This window comes from Hyalella azteca, unplaced genomic scaffold (assembly GCF_000764305.2).
Source record: "Hyalella azteca isolate HAZT.00-mixed unplaced genomic scaffold, Hazt_2.0.2 contig3411, whole genome shotgun sequence".
NCBI lineage: Eukaryota > Metazoa > Arthropoda > Malacostraca > Amphipoda > Hyalellidae > Hyalella > Hyalella azteca.
The window spans coordinates 12,956-31,791 of NW_025933661.1; the positions used below are offsets into that span (position 1 = coordinate 12,956).

The 18,836-nt window shown below is 37.3% G+C and overlaps 1 protein-coding gene across 1 annotated transcript; it reads right to left on the reverse strand.

The window, feature by feature from the left end:
• Positions 1–819: 819 nt before the first annotated feature.
• LOC108681748 lies at positions 820–18,169 on the reverse strand. The gene is made up of 12 exons (XM_018170816.2): positions 17,769–18,169; positions 11,525–11,666; positions 8,715–8,800; positions 8,248–8,332; positions 7,660–7,769; positions 7,141–7,286; positions 6,788–6,946; positions 6,312–6,398; positions 5,912–6,109; positions 2,636–2,742; positions 1,090–1,294; positions 820–931 (listed from the first exon to the last, which is right to left on the reverse strand). The coding sequence occupies exons 2-12, from the start codon at positions 11,532–11,534 to the stop codon at positions 820–822; spliced, it is 1,305 nt and encodes a 434-aa protein (XP_018026305.1). The 5' UTR covers positions 11,535–11,666; positions 17,769–18,169.
• Between the last annotated feature and the right edge of the window lie 667 nt (positions 18,170–18,836).

The following is an 18,836-nucleotide window of genomic DNA, read 5'->3' on the forward strand; positions in this document are numbered from 1 at the left end:
GTCGGTCGTCAAGGATACAAAAGGATTTACAAAAATTATTTCCTTTATTTCACTCAAATCTTTAAGCTTCCCACAAGTTAACCATCGAATCAATTATTTTCGCTTGCAACGTTAAATTTTTGTCATCGTTGAATCGATTTCGACTCGAAATAAGAGCTACGGGCGGTAAACTAGCTACGAAAACGCACTGCACTCGAAAATTTAGAGCTCGCAATTAAATATCGAACTACCAAATATCTAACATAATTCCAACTCGACAAACTATAAAGTCACCGTATCAACGGTCCCAGGCAAGACGAGTCACCGTATCAACGGTCCCAGGCAAGACCAGTCACCGTATCAACGGTCCCAGGCAATACGAGTCACCGTATCAACGGTCCCGGGCAAGACGAGTCACCGTATCAACGGTCCCAGGCAAGACCAGTCACCGTATCAACGGTCCCAGGCAATACGAGTCACCGTATCAACAGTCCCAGGCGAGACCAGTCACCGTATCAACGGTCCCAGGCAAGACGAGTCACCGTATCAACGGTCCCAGGCAAGACGAGTCACCGTATCAACGGTCCCAGGCAAGACGAGTCACCGTATCAACGGTCCCAGGCAAGACAAGGCACCGTATCAACGGTCCCAGGCAAGACGAGTCACCGTATCAACGGTNAGAACGTGCACCGGGTGCGGGCGGTGATGGACGAGGTGTTTGGGGATGAAAACATCGTTTCTCAGATCGCGTTTCGCACCACTACTGGCCCTGTCTCTTATACACATCTAGATGTGTATAAGAGACCTTCATAATTGTGAATCAGTAATTGGCTGAGACCCTTACTTCGGGTGCAGGAATAATTCGTGCACGCCGAGATGGAGCGGCATAAGCACAAGGATATGAAGTCCCGCTACAATGCCTCTCGTACACAAATCGGTCATCATGGGCGACCTGGGGCACACAAATGAAAATAATGTGATGGCGCTCGGAGCATGAGGCCCAAACACGAATGTGAAGAGTATCAGATGTTTATATATGCATCAGCTGTGAAGCTACCTCGCATCGAATGATTTATTGCAATGCAGACACTTTCATCTAAACGAACCCACCTGAACCAGCACTGCCCCTCTTCACAGCAGCTCCTGGTCACCTCAGATAAGAGAATTCGATACGGTGACTCCGGCGAGTGCACAATGGCTTGGATATCAACGTCAGTTTGAAGACTTCGGGAAGTTCTTTGAAGACTTAGGCAAATTTTTTGAAGGCATGGACTAGATAAGAATGCTACCGCAGATGACACTGTCAGCCGGAAGCCTGGAAAGTGTTAATACGCACGTGTCTCGAGAGTTCTTGAGAGCATATAAGTACTCATATCATCAATCAGTTAAAATAGCAAGTTCACCAGGAGTAATTGCAAAGAAAATTCACCAAATATTCATGAAACATTTCGTAGACCAGCTTCATCAGCAGATCAAAAAATAAATCTTTAGAGAATACAAGTAAAATCAGCTGTAAAAAATCCACATATCCACGAAAAAACCTAAGTGACGAGAAAACGGCAAAAAAATTTTATAGAGTTACAATATCAAGAAAATAAGAAGTAGCAGCGTTATCAATACAAGGTTTCCGTTTAAAAATATACAGTGATTCTAAAATCCTTGGATCGGGCACCATATGTGGCATCGAGTATTTGAAATCGCTCTCAGATGCAGTCACGTTGCACTGTCCAGCATAAAAGCGCACAAGTGAGAAGGCATGGAAAATGACATGTTCGAACGAAAGCTCATAGCGCGATGCTCAGAAACACGTGTGTAGACCACGTCATTCCGACGTATGCTGATGCGCAGAGCACATAACTTCATTAATAGACCAGGGACTATACTTTCAAAAAAGTTAAGAGATCGTAAGTTCATCAGCCTATCATTGACGGCCTTTCAAGCAAAATCCACCAATCATAGACAAGAAAATAGAGCGTAAGTACTTACGTTCACTATACTTTCAAAAAAGTTAAGAGATCGTAAGTTCATCAGCCTATCATTGACGGCCTTTCAAGCAAAATCCACCAATCATTAACAAGAAAATAGAGCGTAAGTACTTACGTTCACTTAGCGAGGTTTGAAAGTATGGCCCCAGGTTAGAAAGCATCTGGGCAGGAATAACGTCCTGCTATCTGAAGACGGAACCAATTTTGAAATAATTCGCCAGCAAAACATGCAAATTAACATTCGTGAAATCTGAATATTATTTTTTCTGCACCAGAAGCGCCTTGACACAACAACGCGTACGTACAGTTCCTTCTTCATGAAAATGTAAATCGTAAGGTTTTTATGTGGCTTTGTCGAGGTCTCGACACTAAAGTTTTCATCTTTTTCGTGTATATTTGTATATTCACCGTTAATTCTGCAGGTATTATCTAAGTTTTTTAACTTCTAATGCTGGAGTCTTGAACGTTTTGATGGTCATATGGTGAATTGACATGACGTTTCCTTTGCATTAAATTCTTCTCGAGAATAATGTTGACAACATATATTTCTTGGATCTTGTTTTTATAATCTGATGATATACATTATTTATTCTCTGTCAAAAGACCGTATACGATAGATAGTTGAAACAGTGAATATCAAGCCCATGCTCCCTCCCAAATACAACACTCACCTTTCTGTTTCATCAGTGGCAGGAGCTTCAAGACGAGGGGAACCGAACATAAAGTTGTTTCGAGCAGCACAAGGTTGAGGACGTTAAGATCAATTTGCGGGCCCTCACTGTCCAGTATGTTTAAACATTAGGAAAATACATACATAACAAATAGCACAACGAAATTTCTAGAATATGTAACTATTTTTCATATTTTTAAATAGGGTGTCTTCCCGAAAGGCAAGATCTCACGTAATATTAGAATCCTTACAGAAGTATCATTCTAATCATAAGATTTACGATATTTCAAACGATTCAGGTGATCATCGGACGAAAACGGCTTGAGTATGTTGTCTGGCGTAGATTGTCAACAAGTTCTTCTGGTTTCTAGAAAAGTTCTTCTTTGTTATTTTTCCTTAATAGTACAATCGAAAGGTAATAATACAACTTTCCACGTGTGAGCAGCTGGCCGTTGGCCAAAAATTAAAATCTTAAACTAGCCTTGAAGCCAACGCTCAGCCTAAACATGCACAGCTAAACTCAACCTCAAAGCTACGAAGTCAACGACAACGCAAAAAACGCATTTCCCCCATTTCTGAAACTGCTCGAGGTCCTGGCGTCGTAAGTCCACAGCCACTTCTTCAGTCATGTAGTCTTCATGGAAGCTACATCCCAACAAGGCACTACCAGCAAACTTACCCCAAATCTCTACCTTTTTGCAGCCAATGATTTTATGCTAGGTCCAGTTACGTTCGTTTTGGATGGAGACTGGAAAGTCGGGGTAAGTGCAGGTAGGAGCATGCTGGGGTGTAGCATCTATGAAGAATGTACAGGCTGGAGCAGTGGCTGCGGACTTGCGGCGTCTATGGCTCTAGGCACTTAACTTCACGGGAAGGTGACGGGGGTATTGGGCAGGAATGGCCACTAACATGCATCTGCTTTCCATAACTATCTCCTACAAGTTGATGCATCTAATTAATACAACACCCATTAAAAATTTTGCTTGCAAACTTTATTTAAATGTCTTAATAATGCGTCATAACGTAACCATTAGAAGCGTACTTGTGATCAGTCTTCATCAATAATAACTATAACCGAATTTTAATCTTAATGGCCGAGCAGTAAAAAATACTGACTCTTCAATACACCAGTATCCAAAATAATTACTGGAACCTGTCCTCAAAATATTCAAAACATTTAAAAGCGAAGAAAACCCCACATAAATTCCCCATATCTCCATTAAAAAGTTTCGGAGTCCAGCTCCATCTTCAGTTCGAAAACACAGACGCAATCAGAAGTTAATACAGTCGAAATTCATCAGTACACAGAAGCTAAACCTAAATTTACAAACAAGAGACATAGTAAGAGAGTACAAATAAAAAAAACAAACATAACCTATCTATTTATAATTTTTTGTGGATAAGAGCTAGAGGCTGCATTTAAAATAGGACTCTCTTTGAAAATATACAATGATTAGAAAATAGGCATAACGGAAGCACCAAAACTGGAAGCTACAACTTTAAAGTTATTGTCGGATACTGGAACGTTGCGCTGTTTGGCGTGAGTACGCACAGTCGAATGAGAAGGGAGCGATAGTAATTGCCTAGTCCTTCAATTCCTCCTTTTATGCTCTGCGATCCAATGGATCGAGTGGCGCCATTCCAACGCACTCGGCTGCACATCGTGCACAACTATATTTACAAACTAAAGACGATCGCATATGACAAGGGATGATATCTTTGTACCTATAGAAAGAACCTATTTTAGAATTGTTCACCAATAATTTCGACTATATTAATTTCTTGATGTATCTGTGTCTTAGATTTTTCGAACTGACGATGGAGGTAGACTGAAACGTTTTCAAAGGAGATATGATGAATTTGGCCGATATTGTCCAAATTCTTCACTTGTAAATATATAGTGAATTTGCGACTGAAGCAATCTAGTAACGTAAAAATATTCTATACAGTAACTAGTCGGAGATGAACAGGTAGCCTGGTAATGGTTGCTTGATAGAGCCAGTAAGACACTGTCTTACAGTGTGCCGTACGCTGGTGACCGTTGCTTGTAAAATGATTCAGCTTGCTCGCTCAACACATTGACTACAACGTACGTCATATATGGTTTTCGCTTTAAAAATGGAACTCTTTAGAAAGTCCTGTAAAACATTAAACCAGATCATCAACTTGTAAAGGATTTGATAGGGTTTTGACAGGATGCTTTTTAAAAAAATATACCAATGCCTGATAACTAAATCCAATCAACCTATGCGCGATTTGGTCATAGAAGCATTTTTTCGCGTGTTTATCTTATTCAGCGGCAATACATATATTAATTTTCAGCGAATTCAGTTACATACACGGATTTTTGTTGAATATAGAACTGATCGTATAGCTCCCTGCATTTACAACAGCAGTTTTTGTCAGCAGCTTGAACAGTTGTCGGTACTACTTCATGTGCCTTCTTGGTGCAGTATTGTAAGACAACTGATATGATTTATAACATTATTATTCATCAGCATTATATTCCAGAATTATTTGCAGCTTGCATTATTTATTACACTCACCAGCATTATTTGCTACACTCACCGAGACAAGAACGGAGTACACTCACCGAGACAAGAACGGAGTACACTCACCGAGACAAGAACGGAGTACACTCACCGAGACAAGAACGGAGTACACTCACCGAGACAAGAACGGAGTACACTCACCGAGACAAGAACGGAGTACACTCAGCGAGACAAGAACGGAGTACACTCAGCGAGACAAGAACGGAGTACACTCAGCGAGACAAGAACGGAGTACACTCAGCGAGACAAGAACGGAGTACACTCAGCGAGACAAGAACGGAGTGCACTCAGCGAGACAAGAACGGAGTACACTCACCGAGAAAAGAATTGCGCACCATCTTCCGTCTCACTGTTATGTCTTTAACTAAAATTATTCAAGTTTGAACGAACGGCATCCTAGCTAAACATTATACCTTGGGAGTCGTTATCCCTTGTTTAAGTTATACCCTTGTCGTTATACCCTTGTTTAAGTTATCTAAATAAAATATTGAAATTCATTAAATTTAATACTGATTTGTATTATTTGAATCTCTTGTTATAGTTGGATCTCGTTTCTAATAAATTTCCTTTTTTTGATTACTTTAACTAACCTACGAGGTGATCTATTGAGCAATTTTTCAAGTGCTAATTCTAATAGTAAATAATTGATAGCTAGAGATTCAATTAATAAATAATTGTAAATAATGCTATCATGTTAATGCCAGCAAATGAACTTGCTTACTTACTAATCATATTGTGCCACAGCCAGTATTATATTGAAAAATGTTATTTCGAGTCGTTCCTTGCTTAGCTTCCACTTCTCGATGGGTAGACCATTGTGCTCGGCTAGTCTAATAATATGTTCTAGAATGATCCAGATTTGTTCGACATTGACGTCGCACGAACCGCAACACTCTTCTCCGTCTTCAATCATCGGGCAGGACCTATAAGGGGCAAGATAAATTAAACTATCCTTCCAGCTTGTACCTGCTTCATCAATCTAGGACGAAGTAAAAGAAAAATAACTAACTTCAAAATTATTCCACTTAAAATCGACAATAATGGTCAGAAAGATATTTGACAGTGATAAATTTCACCATTAATTTTAGTATTGAATAATTAAGTGTAGCTTTTACAGGAACTGACCTGGCGCATCTCATGAACAGTAATATCAGTCGATCGTTCTTGTTATACCCACTCATAAAGATGTTCTTCTTCATGGCAATTATATACCTGAAGAGAAAAATATTTTCGTTTGAACACATAAATTAATCAATGATGAAGCGGATAAGAAGTTAAATCCTTTCCAGACAACAACCACAGGACCAGTAATGCTTTAAGAATATTTTGCCAGTAATCAACTTCTATTAGGTACCTGATAAGAATTTTAGATTTTTCACTCAAATATCAGCATTTGTAGAAATTTACAGCACGATTGAGTCATTCATTGTGTCACTTTAATTATCAAAGAAATACCATGACTTAAAAGAAACAAACGTCTATGAAATACTTCTAAATGCAGGATTTGTTAACAGAATTAATTTTAGAAAAATTGCCTTATGCAAACTCAGAGAAAGAAACTTTGCAATAAGTAGATGCAGGATCTATTCAACAACGCTTACTTGTTCTTATCTGCCCAGTTGATTCCATTATTAGGTTTAAATACATAACGGATAATACGCTCAAATTGCTGCATGTCAAACGCGCAATGATCCAGAATGTACATAGCGCTCTCGTGGTACGACACCGAGACAGCATCAATCAGAACATCCAGCCTATACCTATACCAGAAATAGAACCGGTTATGGAAAATTGAATCAAACATTGCATTTGAATAATGATGAATTCATTTCATTCGGAATATGGACTTATTTCTCGCTTATCAAAATACTTGTGGTTTTGCACAAATCAACATATTTGCATAAGCTGGTTTTCTTAGATATTTGATATTTTGCAGCTATACTAGGGTACTTACTCATAATTCTCAGGGTTAGACAATCCGCTGTTCGGCAATATAGTCTTCAATTGGGCGTCTGTTAGACTTCTATTAGTTATCCAACCATTGAGGTGAGGGCAGTCACATCCTCTACTCAAAAGGTTACTCAGCATTTCGAAATTATACTGAAAATATAAAAATATTACAAATAAAATAAATAAGCTTACAAGAAAGTTGCCATTGTTTCCTTAGCATCTGAATTAAAATCACAGATACAAATCTTGGACGAAACGATTTTAAGGAGTTCCAGACATTGAAAGAAATATAGGCAATTAATTGAGAATTTCATATAGGTGTAATGACCGTTGAGTTCGGTGAAAGGTCAAACGCAAAAGGGGAAGCAAGTAGCAGCTTCACTTTACAAAATCTACAACAGAATGAAACATTATTCATACTCATAAAGGGATGCACTAAAATGCTGGTAATAATCGTGGACAGTTCATTGTGCAGCTGAAAATTGGGACGTATATATTTCACTGAATAAGAAGCTGTGCGCACCCCAGCAAAGAATGTGGCTGGCAGCTCATCGTGCTCAAAATCCGTGGCTGTGGCGTCCGCCCCTGCGTCCAGCATTAGCTCAGCTCCTCGCCACCAGCGTCTCTCCAAGGCTGCAATATAGGCATCTAATAATGTGCATCACTGTCCAATAGGCATCTCTGTCGAGCGCAACATTCTGCTCTTAATTCAAAATAGTTCTGCTCTAATTCAAAAAACAAAGTTCTGCTATAATTCAAAATAGGCATCTAATAATGTGCATCACTGTCCAATTGGCATCTCTCTCAAGCGCAAAGTTCTGCTCTAATTCTTACTTGTCCTTATAAAAGGGGCCCAAGCCAAGCATAACTGAATAATTTTTTGAAAAAGTTAGAAGCACTGTTCAAGCAATAGAAATAAGTTGCATCTCCAAGATGTGACTCATCTACCTAATTTTGTTGTTATTAATCTGACCATTAGGCAGATTTTATCACGGCTCTCACCGAGCTAAAAGCATCAAGAATTGCGTATATAGATTGCATATAACATATTGATAAAAACTCCTTAAATGCATTCCTAACTAAAGCTGGAGCAATTATTAATGTGACATACCGCACAATAAGGGCAGGGAAAATGGATCTTTTTCAGGCAGGTTAGGATTTGCCCCAGCATGTAGAAGGCTCGCCAATATTTCTTCCTGAACAAATAAAAATTGAGTGAAGTGAACTCAAGATGGAGTATCAAAACAGGCCGATAAGACACAACTGCTATTATACAGAGAAATAGAATTCATCAACTTAGCAGCAAAATTAGGAGTAAACAAAAATAAGCAGTTCTAGTCTAAGTTTTGGACATCATAGAGATGCTGCAGTGACCTGACTATTACCCTACAAGTGTGAATATTTTTATACAGACTGAACTATAATATAAATTTATTTTAAAAATTCAGCAAATATTTACTTCTTATAATCACGATCATGCACATGAAAATAATCTTCAGAGTTTGGTCTGTTTCATGTTTAGTCATAGGCAGGCTAAATAAAAAGCATAAGAAACACTTCAAGACCCATCCTAGTCACCTCCAGGTCTGAGGCTGAGTAGTTTTTACAGAGCAGCAGCAGAGCAGTGGATCGATCATGACTCTCCATGTTTATGCACCTTTTATCTGCAATGAACATTAAACGATAATGACTAACAACAAAAGATAAAAATTATTCATCAATATCAACATCAGAATTCAATGAGTATTGAATAGAAGAATTAAAATTGCTAAGAATCACCTAGCCAAGAAGGAATGGAACAGTAACAGAAATAACTCCACCTCTATAGGGGGTAGTTTTATCCTGTTAATATTTAATGCATTGGTTGATACCACAACATGCACATAAATCTCCAAGCCAAGAAGGACATTGAAAGGAAGTGCAAGGAACTCCCAACTGCAAACAACTTGACCTCCTCATTTGTAACTTGCACTTGGTTGAGAAAGCACTAAGCCACTACTAAGAGCTCAGTGGTGGCATGGTCAGGAACAATGTTACTAGAATGAAATGCCCCATGGGCATTCCAAGGCACTAAAGTATGCAGAAGAATATCATCCAGAAGTTTTAGAACAGAAGTAGAATATCTGAATAACAGATGCAAAATAACAAAAACAGTAATGCAAGTCCCAATTAGAAGGATAAATTTAAATTGACAAGATGAATTATTAGTAAATTGGACTTGAAATAATTAATTGAAAATTCTTCTCCAAAAGAGTATATCACAGACAATTACATTTTTCAATTCATAATAAAAAATCCAAAATGTGATACCAGCAGCTTTAATACCTATTACTGGAAAATAAATCATGAGTGAAGCAAAATTTTTTCAATTTGATCTAAAGTAGTTACAGGTGGCATTAGCAATTTCCAAGAAAGAGTAACATCAGTAACCACGATCTACCAAACCTAAGTTCACAATTCCAGTTTTCTCAACAAGTTAAAACTCTTCTGCTTGATCTGACTCCAAAAGATCTTGATATAGGTAATAGTCAGTCGTCAAGGATACAAAACTAATTTACTCTAATTATTTTTTTCATTTCACTCAAATTTTCAAACTTCCCAAAAGTTGACCATTGACTTCATTAGTGTTGCTTGCAACATTAAATTTTGCCACTCTGAAAATTAATTTGGACTCGAAATAAGAGCTACCATCAAACGGGGTAAAAAGGGACGGGCGAGGTAAATCGGGACACGCGTCCAACATTTTGTCAAAATGTTGTAGCAGCTAAACTAATCAAAATATTGCAAAACTAAAATTAGTGGCATAAACTTCAATATTTTTACTATTATTTATAAAGCTAGTTAAGAAATCAAACATTTACTATCTCTAAAAAATTGCTGAAAAAAAGTGTGAAAAGTGCGATTTTGGAAAAGTACCTCTGTAAGGTCTGGAGCGAAAAAAATATTTGCCTTATTAAAAAATTTTATTTACATAAAAGTTGCACCCAGGTGTCGGCTTGAAAAGTAATTGACGGAATTTGCCTATCTATTAAAAAAAATGGCAGTAATTTCCGCACGGCCGGGCTACTCGGGACACCTCCTCCCCCGGGGTAATTAGGGACACCCTTAAAAATGCATTTATGGTAACCTCAGTTAGCAAAGGTTCCAGTTAACAAAAAAAAAAAAATTGATTAACAACAAAGTATTTTGATTACATTTACCTTGCTCAACAAAAAAATCCACTTATCAAAAAATTAGTGCATCATCGGTCATCACAAAATTGTACATAGAATGCTACATATAGAATTGTGCACTGGGCATCATAGAATGGAAAGTAATTGACCTAATCTATGATTCATTTCTCCAAAACATATGATGGTTGTCACTAAAACATTATTTTCTGTTTCAGGTATGTTTTTCACGATCTCTTTTGTTATACTGAAATCACTTGACTGGATTAAAATTGTGCAAAATTACAAACCATCCTGTAAGCTTACAGATACAAAAGAAATGCTACATGGCATGTCCATGGATACAGTACTATCACATTAATAATATGGTAATTAATGAATTTGGTAATATAATCTCAATAAAGGAAAAACAAGTAAAAATCACAGAAAAATGTCATTTATTTTACATCTACATCATCTACAATGAAAGAGGAGAACTTCAAAGTACTGTTAGTAATGGATGAGTACACTCTGCATGCTTCAAACGTTTTAAAATTAACTTTTATTGCAAGTGTCCCGGATTACCCCGTTCCCAGGGGTAAATCGGGACGGTTTTATTTTGCGGCTGGCACCTTACAAATAGCATATGGAATTTTTTAAGATGCCATTAGATAGCCCTCGCATAGAGCTATAAAATGAGCCTAAACTTGTTGCTGAAATGTTTCATGGTAAGAAGTTATTAACAAAAAACGCTCAAAACCATCCCTTTTTACCCCGTTTGACTGTACGGAGGGTAAATTAGCTATGAAAATATGTTACACTAAAAAATTTAGAGCTCACAAGTATATATTGTACTACCGAAATATCCAACATAAATTAGGTTCTACAAAAAAATTTTTTGCAAAGAAATGAAATCTTACATGTACAATAGGCTGTATATTTTCTTATAGGAATGGGAATTTAAACCGAACCATTGGTCATCCTATAATTGAACAAAAATATTAGTAGTTTACTTTGTGAAGCAATAAAATAACCCCAAGACATCATCAATGAATTACACACAAGCTAGTACTCAAGTACTAGGCATACCATCAGAGCCAGCATTTTGTACAGGCTGGATCAAACTTCCATTTTCTACTTAGGCTTCAGAATTGTGTGAGACTTCAAGTTCACCCTCAACTATTTTCAGTTTAATTTTTACACAAATAATAATGAATAGATGAATTATAACTCAATTACCTGCATACATGAGAAGTTTCTTCACCGTTGCAAGATCCTTGTACAAAACAGCATGATGAAGAGCAGAGTAGCCCTGTTGGTCAGGTGTGCAGAGGCTGTGAGTGATGTCATGCCCATGACTCAACAGTGAGGCTATGACTTTCTGCAACAAAAAATTGTGGGTGTAGCCAGAAGCTATAATACCGGTAGCTGTTTTGCATTCAATCCATGCATTATTAATTCAATTTTACAAAGCTTAAAATCTCACTTTTCACACGTTTTTCAGGGATTTTTTAGAGGTAATAAATATATGATTTCTCAACTTGGTTTATGCTGCATAGATAGTAAAAATATTGAAATTTATGCCACTATTTTTAATTTTGCAATATTTTGATTAGTTTAGCTGCTACAACATTTCTACAAAATGTTGGAGGACTGTCCCTTTTTACCCTGCCCGTCCCTTTTTACAGTACACTCTGCATGCTTCAAGCATTTTAAAATTAAGTTTTATTTCAAGTGTCCCAGATTACCCTGTTCTCAGGGGTGATTTGGGATGCTTTTATTTTGCATCTGGCACCTTATGAATAGCATATGAAATTTTTTCAAATATGCCATATAATAGCCCTTGCAGAGCTTTAAAATGAGCCCGAATTTCTTTATGAAAAGTTTCATGGTAAGAAGTTATTGACAAAAAATGCTCAAAAGCGTCCCTTATTACCCCATTTGATGGTATGTACTGATTGTAGGTAGGTACTCTCTTCCTGTACTTGATACATAATAAAAATCAAAATAATAGCAATAAAGGCTAACAAAGTATTTAAATTTTTTCACATACAATCGGAGAATTTCTTGAAATAGAATTAAAATTATTTAAAATAAAACTCATAATTATAGTTCAATTTTATGTATAGGCAGGTTTCACACTTTTCCTAGAATCATGAACTGGAGGTTCCGAGACTCTCAGCAAGGCAAGCCCTCAAATCTGTTAACTTGAAGAGGCTTACATACAAATAAGGTGGACAGCAGAGTCATCAATTACACTTCTCCATAGAAGGCAATCTGTGATGATTATGGCAAGTGGTAAATGATTGATATGTACAACAAAGCTATGAAATTGATGTGGAAAATGGATACCAAAACAATGGAAAATGTGAAATTTAATGGAACATTGGAGATTGTTAGCAAATAGCTTAGCAAATGGAGCAGGATGCAACACATGCATCACCCACATGAGTATGTATCAACTACACTAATAGTCATCTGTCTGAAAAAAGTAGTAGTAAAAAAGTGGTAGTAAAAAGTAGTATTAAAAAAGTAGTATGTAACACAGCTCGAATTTTAGCCTCTGCTGCTTTTGAAGGCAATTGGAATAGAGGCAAATCTCCTCAACTCACGCTGGAAGTCAATTTTTGGAGACAGCATAAACACTACATAAATTAACCAAGTAAATAACTCCATTTCAAGTGTTTTATCATCAGTTTTCCGGAAAATGTTAGTGAAAACACTACCTACTTTGCTTTATACTACAAGGTAATAGCATTTAGCCTAGCCAGTCTTCAAAGTAAGGCAACATAGGACAAGGTTGCCAATAAGTATTAAAATCACTTGTTTGCTTAAATCGCAAGTTAACTAGGAATTTAAAAGCAAAAACAATACCACAAAAATTCACCATATCTTTATAAGAGAAAACATTTCGGAGTCCAGCTCCATCGTCAGTTTACAAAATTCAGTTCAGAAGAAGTTCAGATCTAGAAACACAAATACAATCAATTAGTAGAGTAAAAGGCACTGTTGGGTTTAAAACGGAGAATAAATAAATAAGACATGAAATTAACACTAATAAACGGCATATCTATTTACTATTTCAAGAGGAACGGAGCTAAAAGCAGCATTTAGACTAGGCTTCTGCTTGAATATATATAGGGATTCTAAAATGCGTAGATCAGTAACATCGGATGCGGAAGCTAGAATTTTAAAATCATCGGATACAGAGGTGTTGCACTGCTCAGCATGAACACGTACAGCAGAATGAGGTGGATGTGCAAGTAGGTTCCCCGTCCTATAACTCCTGCCCATATGCTCAGCCAGCCTAATATAGAAATTGTGTGACGTCATACCAACGTACGCTGATGCGCACTGCGCACAACTATATCTGTAAACTAGTGACGATCGCATAAAAACAGGCAGGGTCAAAGGGTATGTCAAAGGAATTAAAAGTTTTATTTGCTAAATATCTTCCGGATGTAAATCTTCATGTGTTGCTAGTTAACAATTTTAGAATCAGCTCGTTTTTCAGGGTTAAGGATACCCTACCTGTTTTTATGCGATCGTCACTAGTTTACAGATATAGTTGTGCGCAGTGCGCATCAGCGTACATCGGTATGACGTCACGCAATTTCTATACTAGGCTGGCTGAGCATAAGGGCAGGAGTTATAGGACGGGAGATATAGTTGTGCGCAGTGCACATCAGCGTACATCGGTATGACGTCACGCAATTTCTATACTAGGCTGGCTGAGCATAAGGGCAGGAGTTATAGGACGGGGAACCTACTTGCACATCCACCTCATTCTGCTGTACGTGTTCATGCTGAGCAGTGCAACACCTCTGTATCTGATAATGATTTTAAAATTCTAGCTTCCGTATCCGGTGTTACTGATCTACGCATTTTAGAATCCCTATATATATTCAAGCAGAAGCCTAGTCTAAATGCTGCTTTTAGCTCCGTTCCTATTGAAATAATAAATAGATAGGCCGTTTACTAGCATTAATTTCATGTCTTATTTATGTATTCTCCATTTTAAAACCCAACAGTGCCTTTTACTCTAATTGATTGTATTTGTATTTCTAGATCTCAACTTCTTCTGAACTGAATTTTGTGAACTGACGATGGAGCTGGACTCCGAAACGTTTTCTCTTATAAAGATATGGTGAATTTTTGTGGTATTGTTTTTGCTTTTAAATTCCTAGTTAAGGTTGCCAATTAATTACCTAATGACACCAAGGCATGATTGTGGTGGGGGGTGGATGTCAATTATTCTTCTACATGATAACAATTCAAGTTAATATGGCTGACAGTGAATGAATGATACAGATAGTAGTGAATTAGGATTGATGGTAGACAGAGATGCCAATAAATGCTAATAGACAGAGACTATGTTGCATATAGTGCTTGAGGACTATTGAGTATTGTGATTTGTATAGTGTTTATTAACTAGTGATAGGGAGTGGGGAGCACAGGACAGGCAATGATGCACAAAATTGTCAGGCAGCTGAAAAATATAAAAATTAAAAATCAATGCTGTGCCCATAATGTGACTTTGAAGCTAGACAGGCTATAACCTGTCATGCCAAAATGTAGAGATTAGCTTGAGGCACTCATGTTATAAGCAATAACTGAATAATGAACAAACATTTTGGAAATTAGGGACTAATAATGTATTCTAGTAACTTGAGTTGTGTGAAACTACATAGTGAGACAACAATTTATTATAAGTAATAAACACCTGAAGGAAACAACATTGGATGTGGGTTTGATACAATAATGCAAGGGAAATCATACAGGTGAGACCAGAACCACATAAACATCATGTCTGTGAACACTTGTAACAGAAAGTTTACTAAAGTGTTGTGCTCAAGTAGTGTAATAAATAATGCAAATGATTACAAGAGATGTGGAAAGTAACAAAATTAAGAAAGATTTGTACATACTGACAAATGGGGTAAATAGGGACAGTTTTGAGCATTTTTTGTTAATAACTTCTTACCATTGAACGTTTCATAAACAAGTTTGGGCTCACTTTAAAGCTCTTTGCAAGGGCTATTGAATAGCATCTCCAAAAAAATTCCATATGCTATTTGTAAGGTGCCAGATGTAAAATAAATGCATTCCCAAATTACCCCTGGGAATGGGGTTATCCAGGACACTTGAAATAAAACTCAATTTTAAAATGTTTGAAGCATGCAGAGTTTACTCATCTTTGTAGATGATGTAGATGTAGAATAAATGACATTTTCTGTGTTTTTTACTCGTTTTTCCATTGACATATTACCATATCAATACATTATCATATTATTGATGTGATATTACTGTATCCATGAACATGCCATTGTGCATTTACAACGACCTTGTCATATCAGCAGCCTTCATATCGGCAGCCATGTAGCATTTCTTCTGTATCTGTAAGTTTACAGGATGGCTTGTAATTTCACACCATTCTAATGGGATCAAGTAAATTCACTATAACAAAAAAGATTGTAAAAACATTCCTGAAACAGAAAGGAATATTCTGGTGGCACCCATAATATTTTTCAGAGAAATAAATCATAGTTTAGGTTAATTACTTTTCATTCTATGATGCCTGGTGCATATTTCTACATATGACATTCTATGCACAATTTTGTGATGACCGATGATGCATTAATTTTTCGTTAATTGAACTTTTTTTTCACTGAGTGAGGTAAATGCAATGAAAATTTTTTGTTGTTAATTGATTTTTTGGTTAACTGGATCCTTAGCTAGCTGAGGTTCTATTGTAAGTGCATTTTTACGGGTGTCCCTTATTACCTGTCTTGCAGAAACAACCGCCTTCTTTTTGGAATGAGATATGCAAATTCCATTAATTACGTTTTCAAGCTAACACCAGTGTGCAAGTTTTATGCAAGTAAAAATTTTTAATGCGACTAACATTTTTTTCTACAGACCTTACCAGGGGTATCTACTCTTCCAAAATCTCACTTTTCACATTTTTTCAGGGATTTTTCAGAGGTAGTAAATGTATGATTTCTTAACTTGCTTAATGCTACATAGATAGTAAAAATGTTGAACTTTATGCCAATATTTTTAGTTTTGCAATATTTTGATTACCATCAAATGGGGTAATAAGGGACAAGCGGGGTAATAAGGGACAGTCCTCCAACATTTTGTAGAAATATTGTAGCAGCTAAACTGCTAAACTAATCAAAATATTGCAAAACTAAAAAATGGTGGCATAAAGTTAAATATTTTTCCTATCTATGTAGCATAAAGTAAGTTAAGAAATCTTACATTTACTACCTCTAAAAAATTCATGAAAAAAGTGTGAAAAATGAGATATAAGAAAAGTACCTTTGCTAAGGTCTGTAGCAAAAAAAAATATTCACCGTATTAAAAAATTTTAATTGCATAAAAGTTGCACACAGGTGTTGGCTTAAAAATGCAATTTATGTGATTAGCATATCTCATTCCAGAAAAAATGGCAGCCATTTCCCCATGACGGGGTAATAAGGGACACTTACAGTAGAGCCTTGATTGGCAAAGGCTCCAGTTAACAACAAAGAATTTCAAAGAACAAGCAAAGAACAGTTAACAACAAAGAATTAGATTTACCTCCCTCAGCAAAAAAATTTCACTTGACAAAAAATTAGTGCATCATTGGTCATCGCCAAACTGTGCATTGAATGTCATAGACAGAATTGTTCACTAGGCAAAATGGAATGAAATGTAATTAACCTAAACTATGATTTTTTTCTCAAAAAAGATGATGGTTTTCACTAAAATATTCCTTTGTGTTTCAGGTAGGTATGTTTTTTACCGTCTTTGATATAGTGAATTCAGTTGACTCAATTAAAATGGTGCAAAATTACAAGCCGTCCTGTAAGCTTACCTACAGAAGAAATGCTACATGGCTGCTGATATGAAGCTTGCAGTGGACAAGGTTGTTGTGAATGCTCAATGGCATGTCCATGGATTAGGTAATATCACATCAATAATACCGTACTAATGTATGGAGAAGGTAATATCATATCATTAAAGGAAAAACAGGCAAGAATAACAGGAAATGTCATTTATTCTACATCTACATCATCTACAAAGGAAGAGGAGGACTTCAGAGTACTGTTAGTAATGGATGAGCACACTCTGCATTCTTCAAACGTTTTAAAATTGAGTTTTATTTCAAGTGTCCCTTATTACTCCATTCCCTGGGTTGGTTCGGGAGGTTTTTATATTGTGTCTGGCACCTTACAATAAGCATATGGAATTTTTTCAGAGCTGCCATAAAACAGCCCTTGCAAAGACATTTAAAATGAGCCAGAGCTTGTTTACAAAATGTTTCATGGTAAGAAGTTATTAGGGAAAAACGCTCAAAACCATCCCTTATTACCCCGTTTGATGGTAGTTTAGCTGCTACAACATTTCCACGAAATGTGGGACAACTGTCCTGATTACCCCGCCCGTCCTTTATTACCCTGTTTGACGGTAAATTGTCCAGAAGAGCTTCACTTACCCAACAGTATTGCAGAGTTAACTTGATGCATTAAGCTGTCTTAGCAGCATTCTAGTTACTGACTTGAATGGAATTTTTCTAATGCATCTGTTCCAAAACAACATGGGACACAAGGATTTATCATGTATGAAAATTTAATCAATGACAATGCAGGTCCATGAAGGTTGCTTGTGCCATGTTTTCCGTTATTTCCTTAACTGGCATAGGAAGAAAGTCAATGCAAATCATATCATTCAGGTCCACCCACGGAGGGATGGGTGACACCAGCGGAGCAGCAATGCCCACAGGAGGCTTCACTCCCAACAGGTTCGAGTACACCGGTATCCGGCTTTTCAACGGGGGAACAAGGATGTTGCCCACCCATGGCAGTCCTCTTGGTGCTGGGTTTGTATATACCAGCTCATTTTTTTTTTTTTTAATTTGATCTGAAGACTTCGGGTATGCAGGTAGCACACCTCCCAGCCTGAGCACAACTCAGATTTTGATCACTCCACTTCACTTGTTGATTTCACTTTTTATTTCTCTTTCAGCACTTCCACCAACCAGTGTGGCAGTAAANAAGGACTCTTTTTTGGATTTCTTGATTTCTTGCTTCACGAGTGCCTCTGCTCTCCGGAGTGCTATCAGGTTGGCCAGTATGGGGTGGTTCTTTAACTTATTTCTGGCAGCATGTCTTTGTTTGACAAGGGCAGCACAGGTCTCATTCCACCACGGCTTGGAGTATTTCAGAGTCACTACTTCCCGGGTCTTTCTGAACACACTTTCAGACATTTCAATCAGCCTTGTTGTAAAAGTTGTCACCTCCTCTCCAAAATCTCCGCTTCTCTGGGCAGGTCCCAAGGCTGCCTTCCATGTTCCCCAGCTCTCGGGTTTAAAAATCCACCTTGGCCTAGCTCTGAAAGTTGTTATGGCAGGGTTATAGTCAAGTGTAATGAGCACCGGCTCATGGTCACTCCCCATCTCATCCTCCAGCACCACATTGGCACTGGGTACCAAATCTGTGGACACAAAACACAGGTCAAGTGTGGAAAAGTTGCCTGTTTGGACATGGAAATAGGTAGGTAGGGA

Coding starts and splice junctions, on each gene's coding strand:
- LOC108681748 (XM_018170816.2), bottom strand. Junction 7,770..8,247: donor TTCCCTGCCCTTATTGTGCG/GTATGTCACATT, acceptor CCTATATTGCAG/CCTTGGAGAGACGCTGGTGG. Junction 7,287..7,659: donor CAGCCACATTCTTTGCTGGG/GTGCGCACAGCT, acceptor TTATATTTTCAG/TATAATTTCGAAATGCTGAG.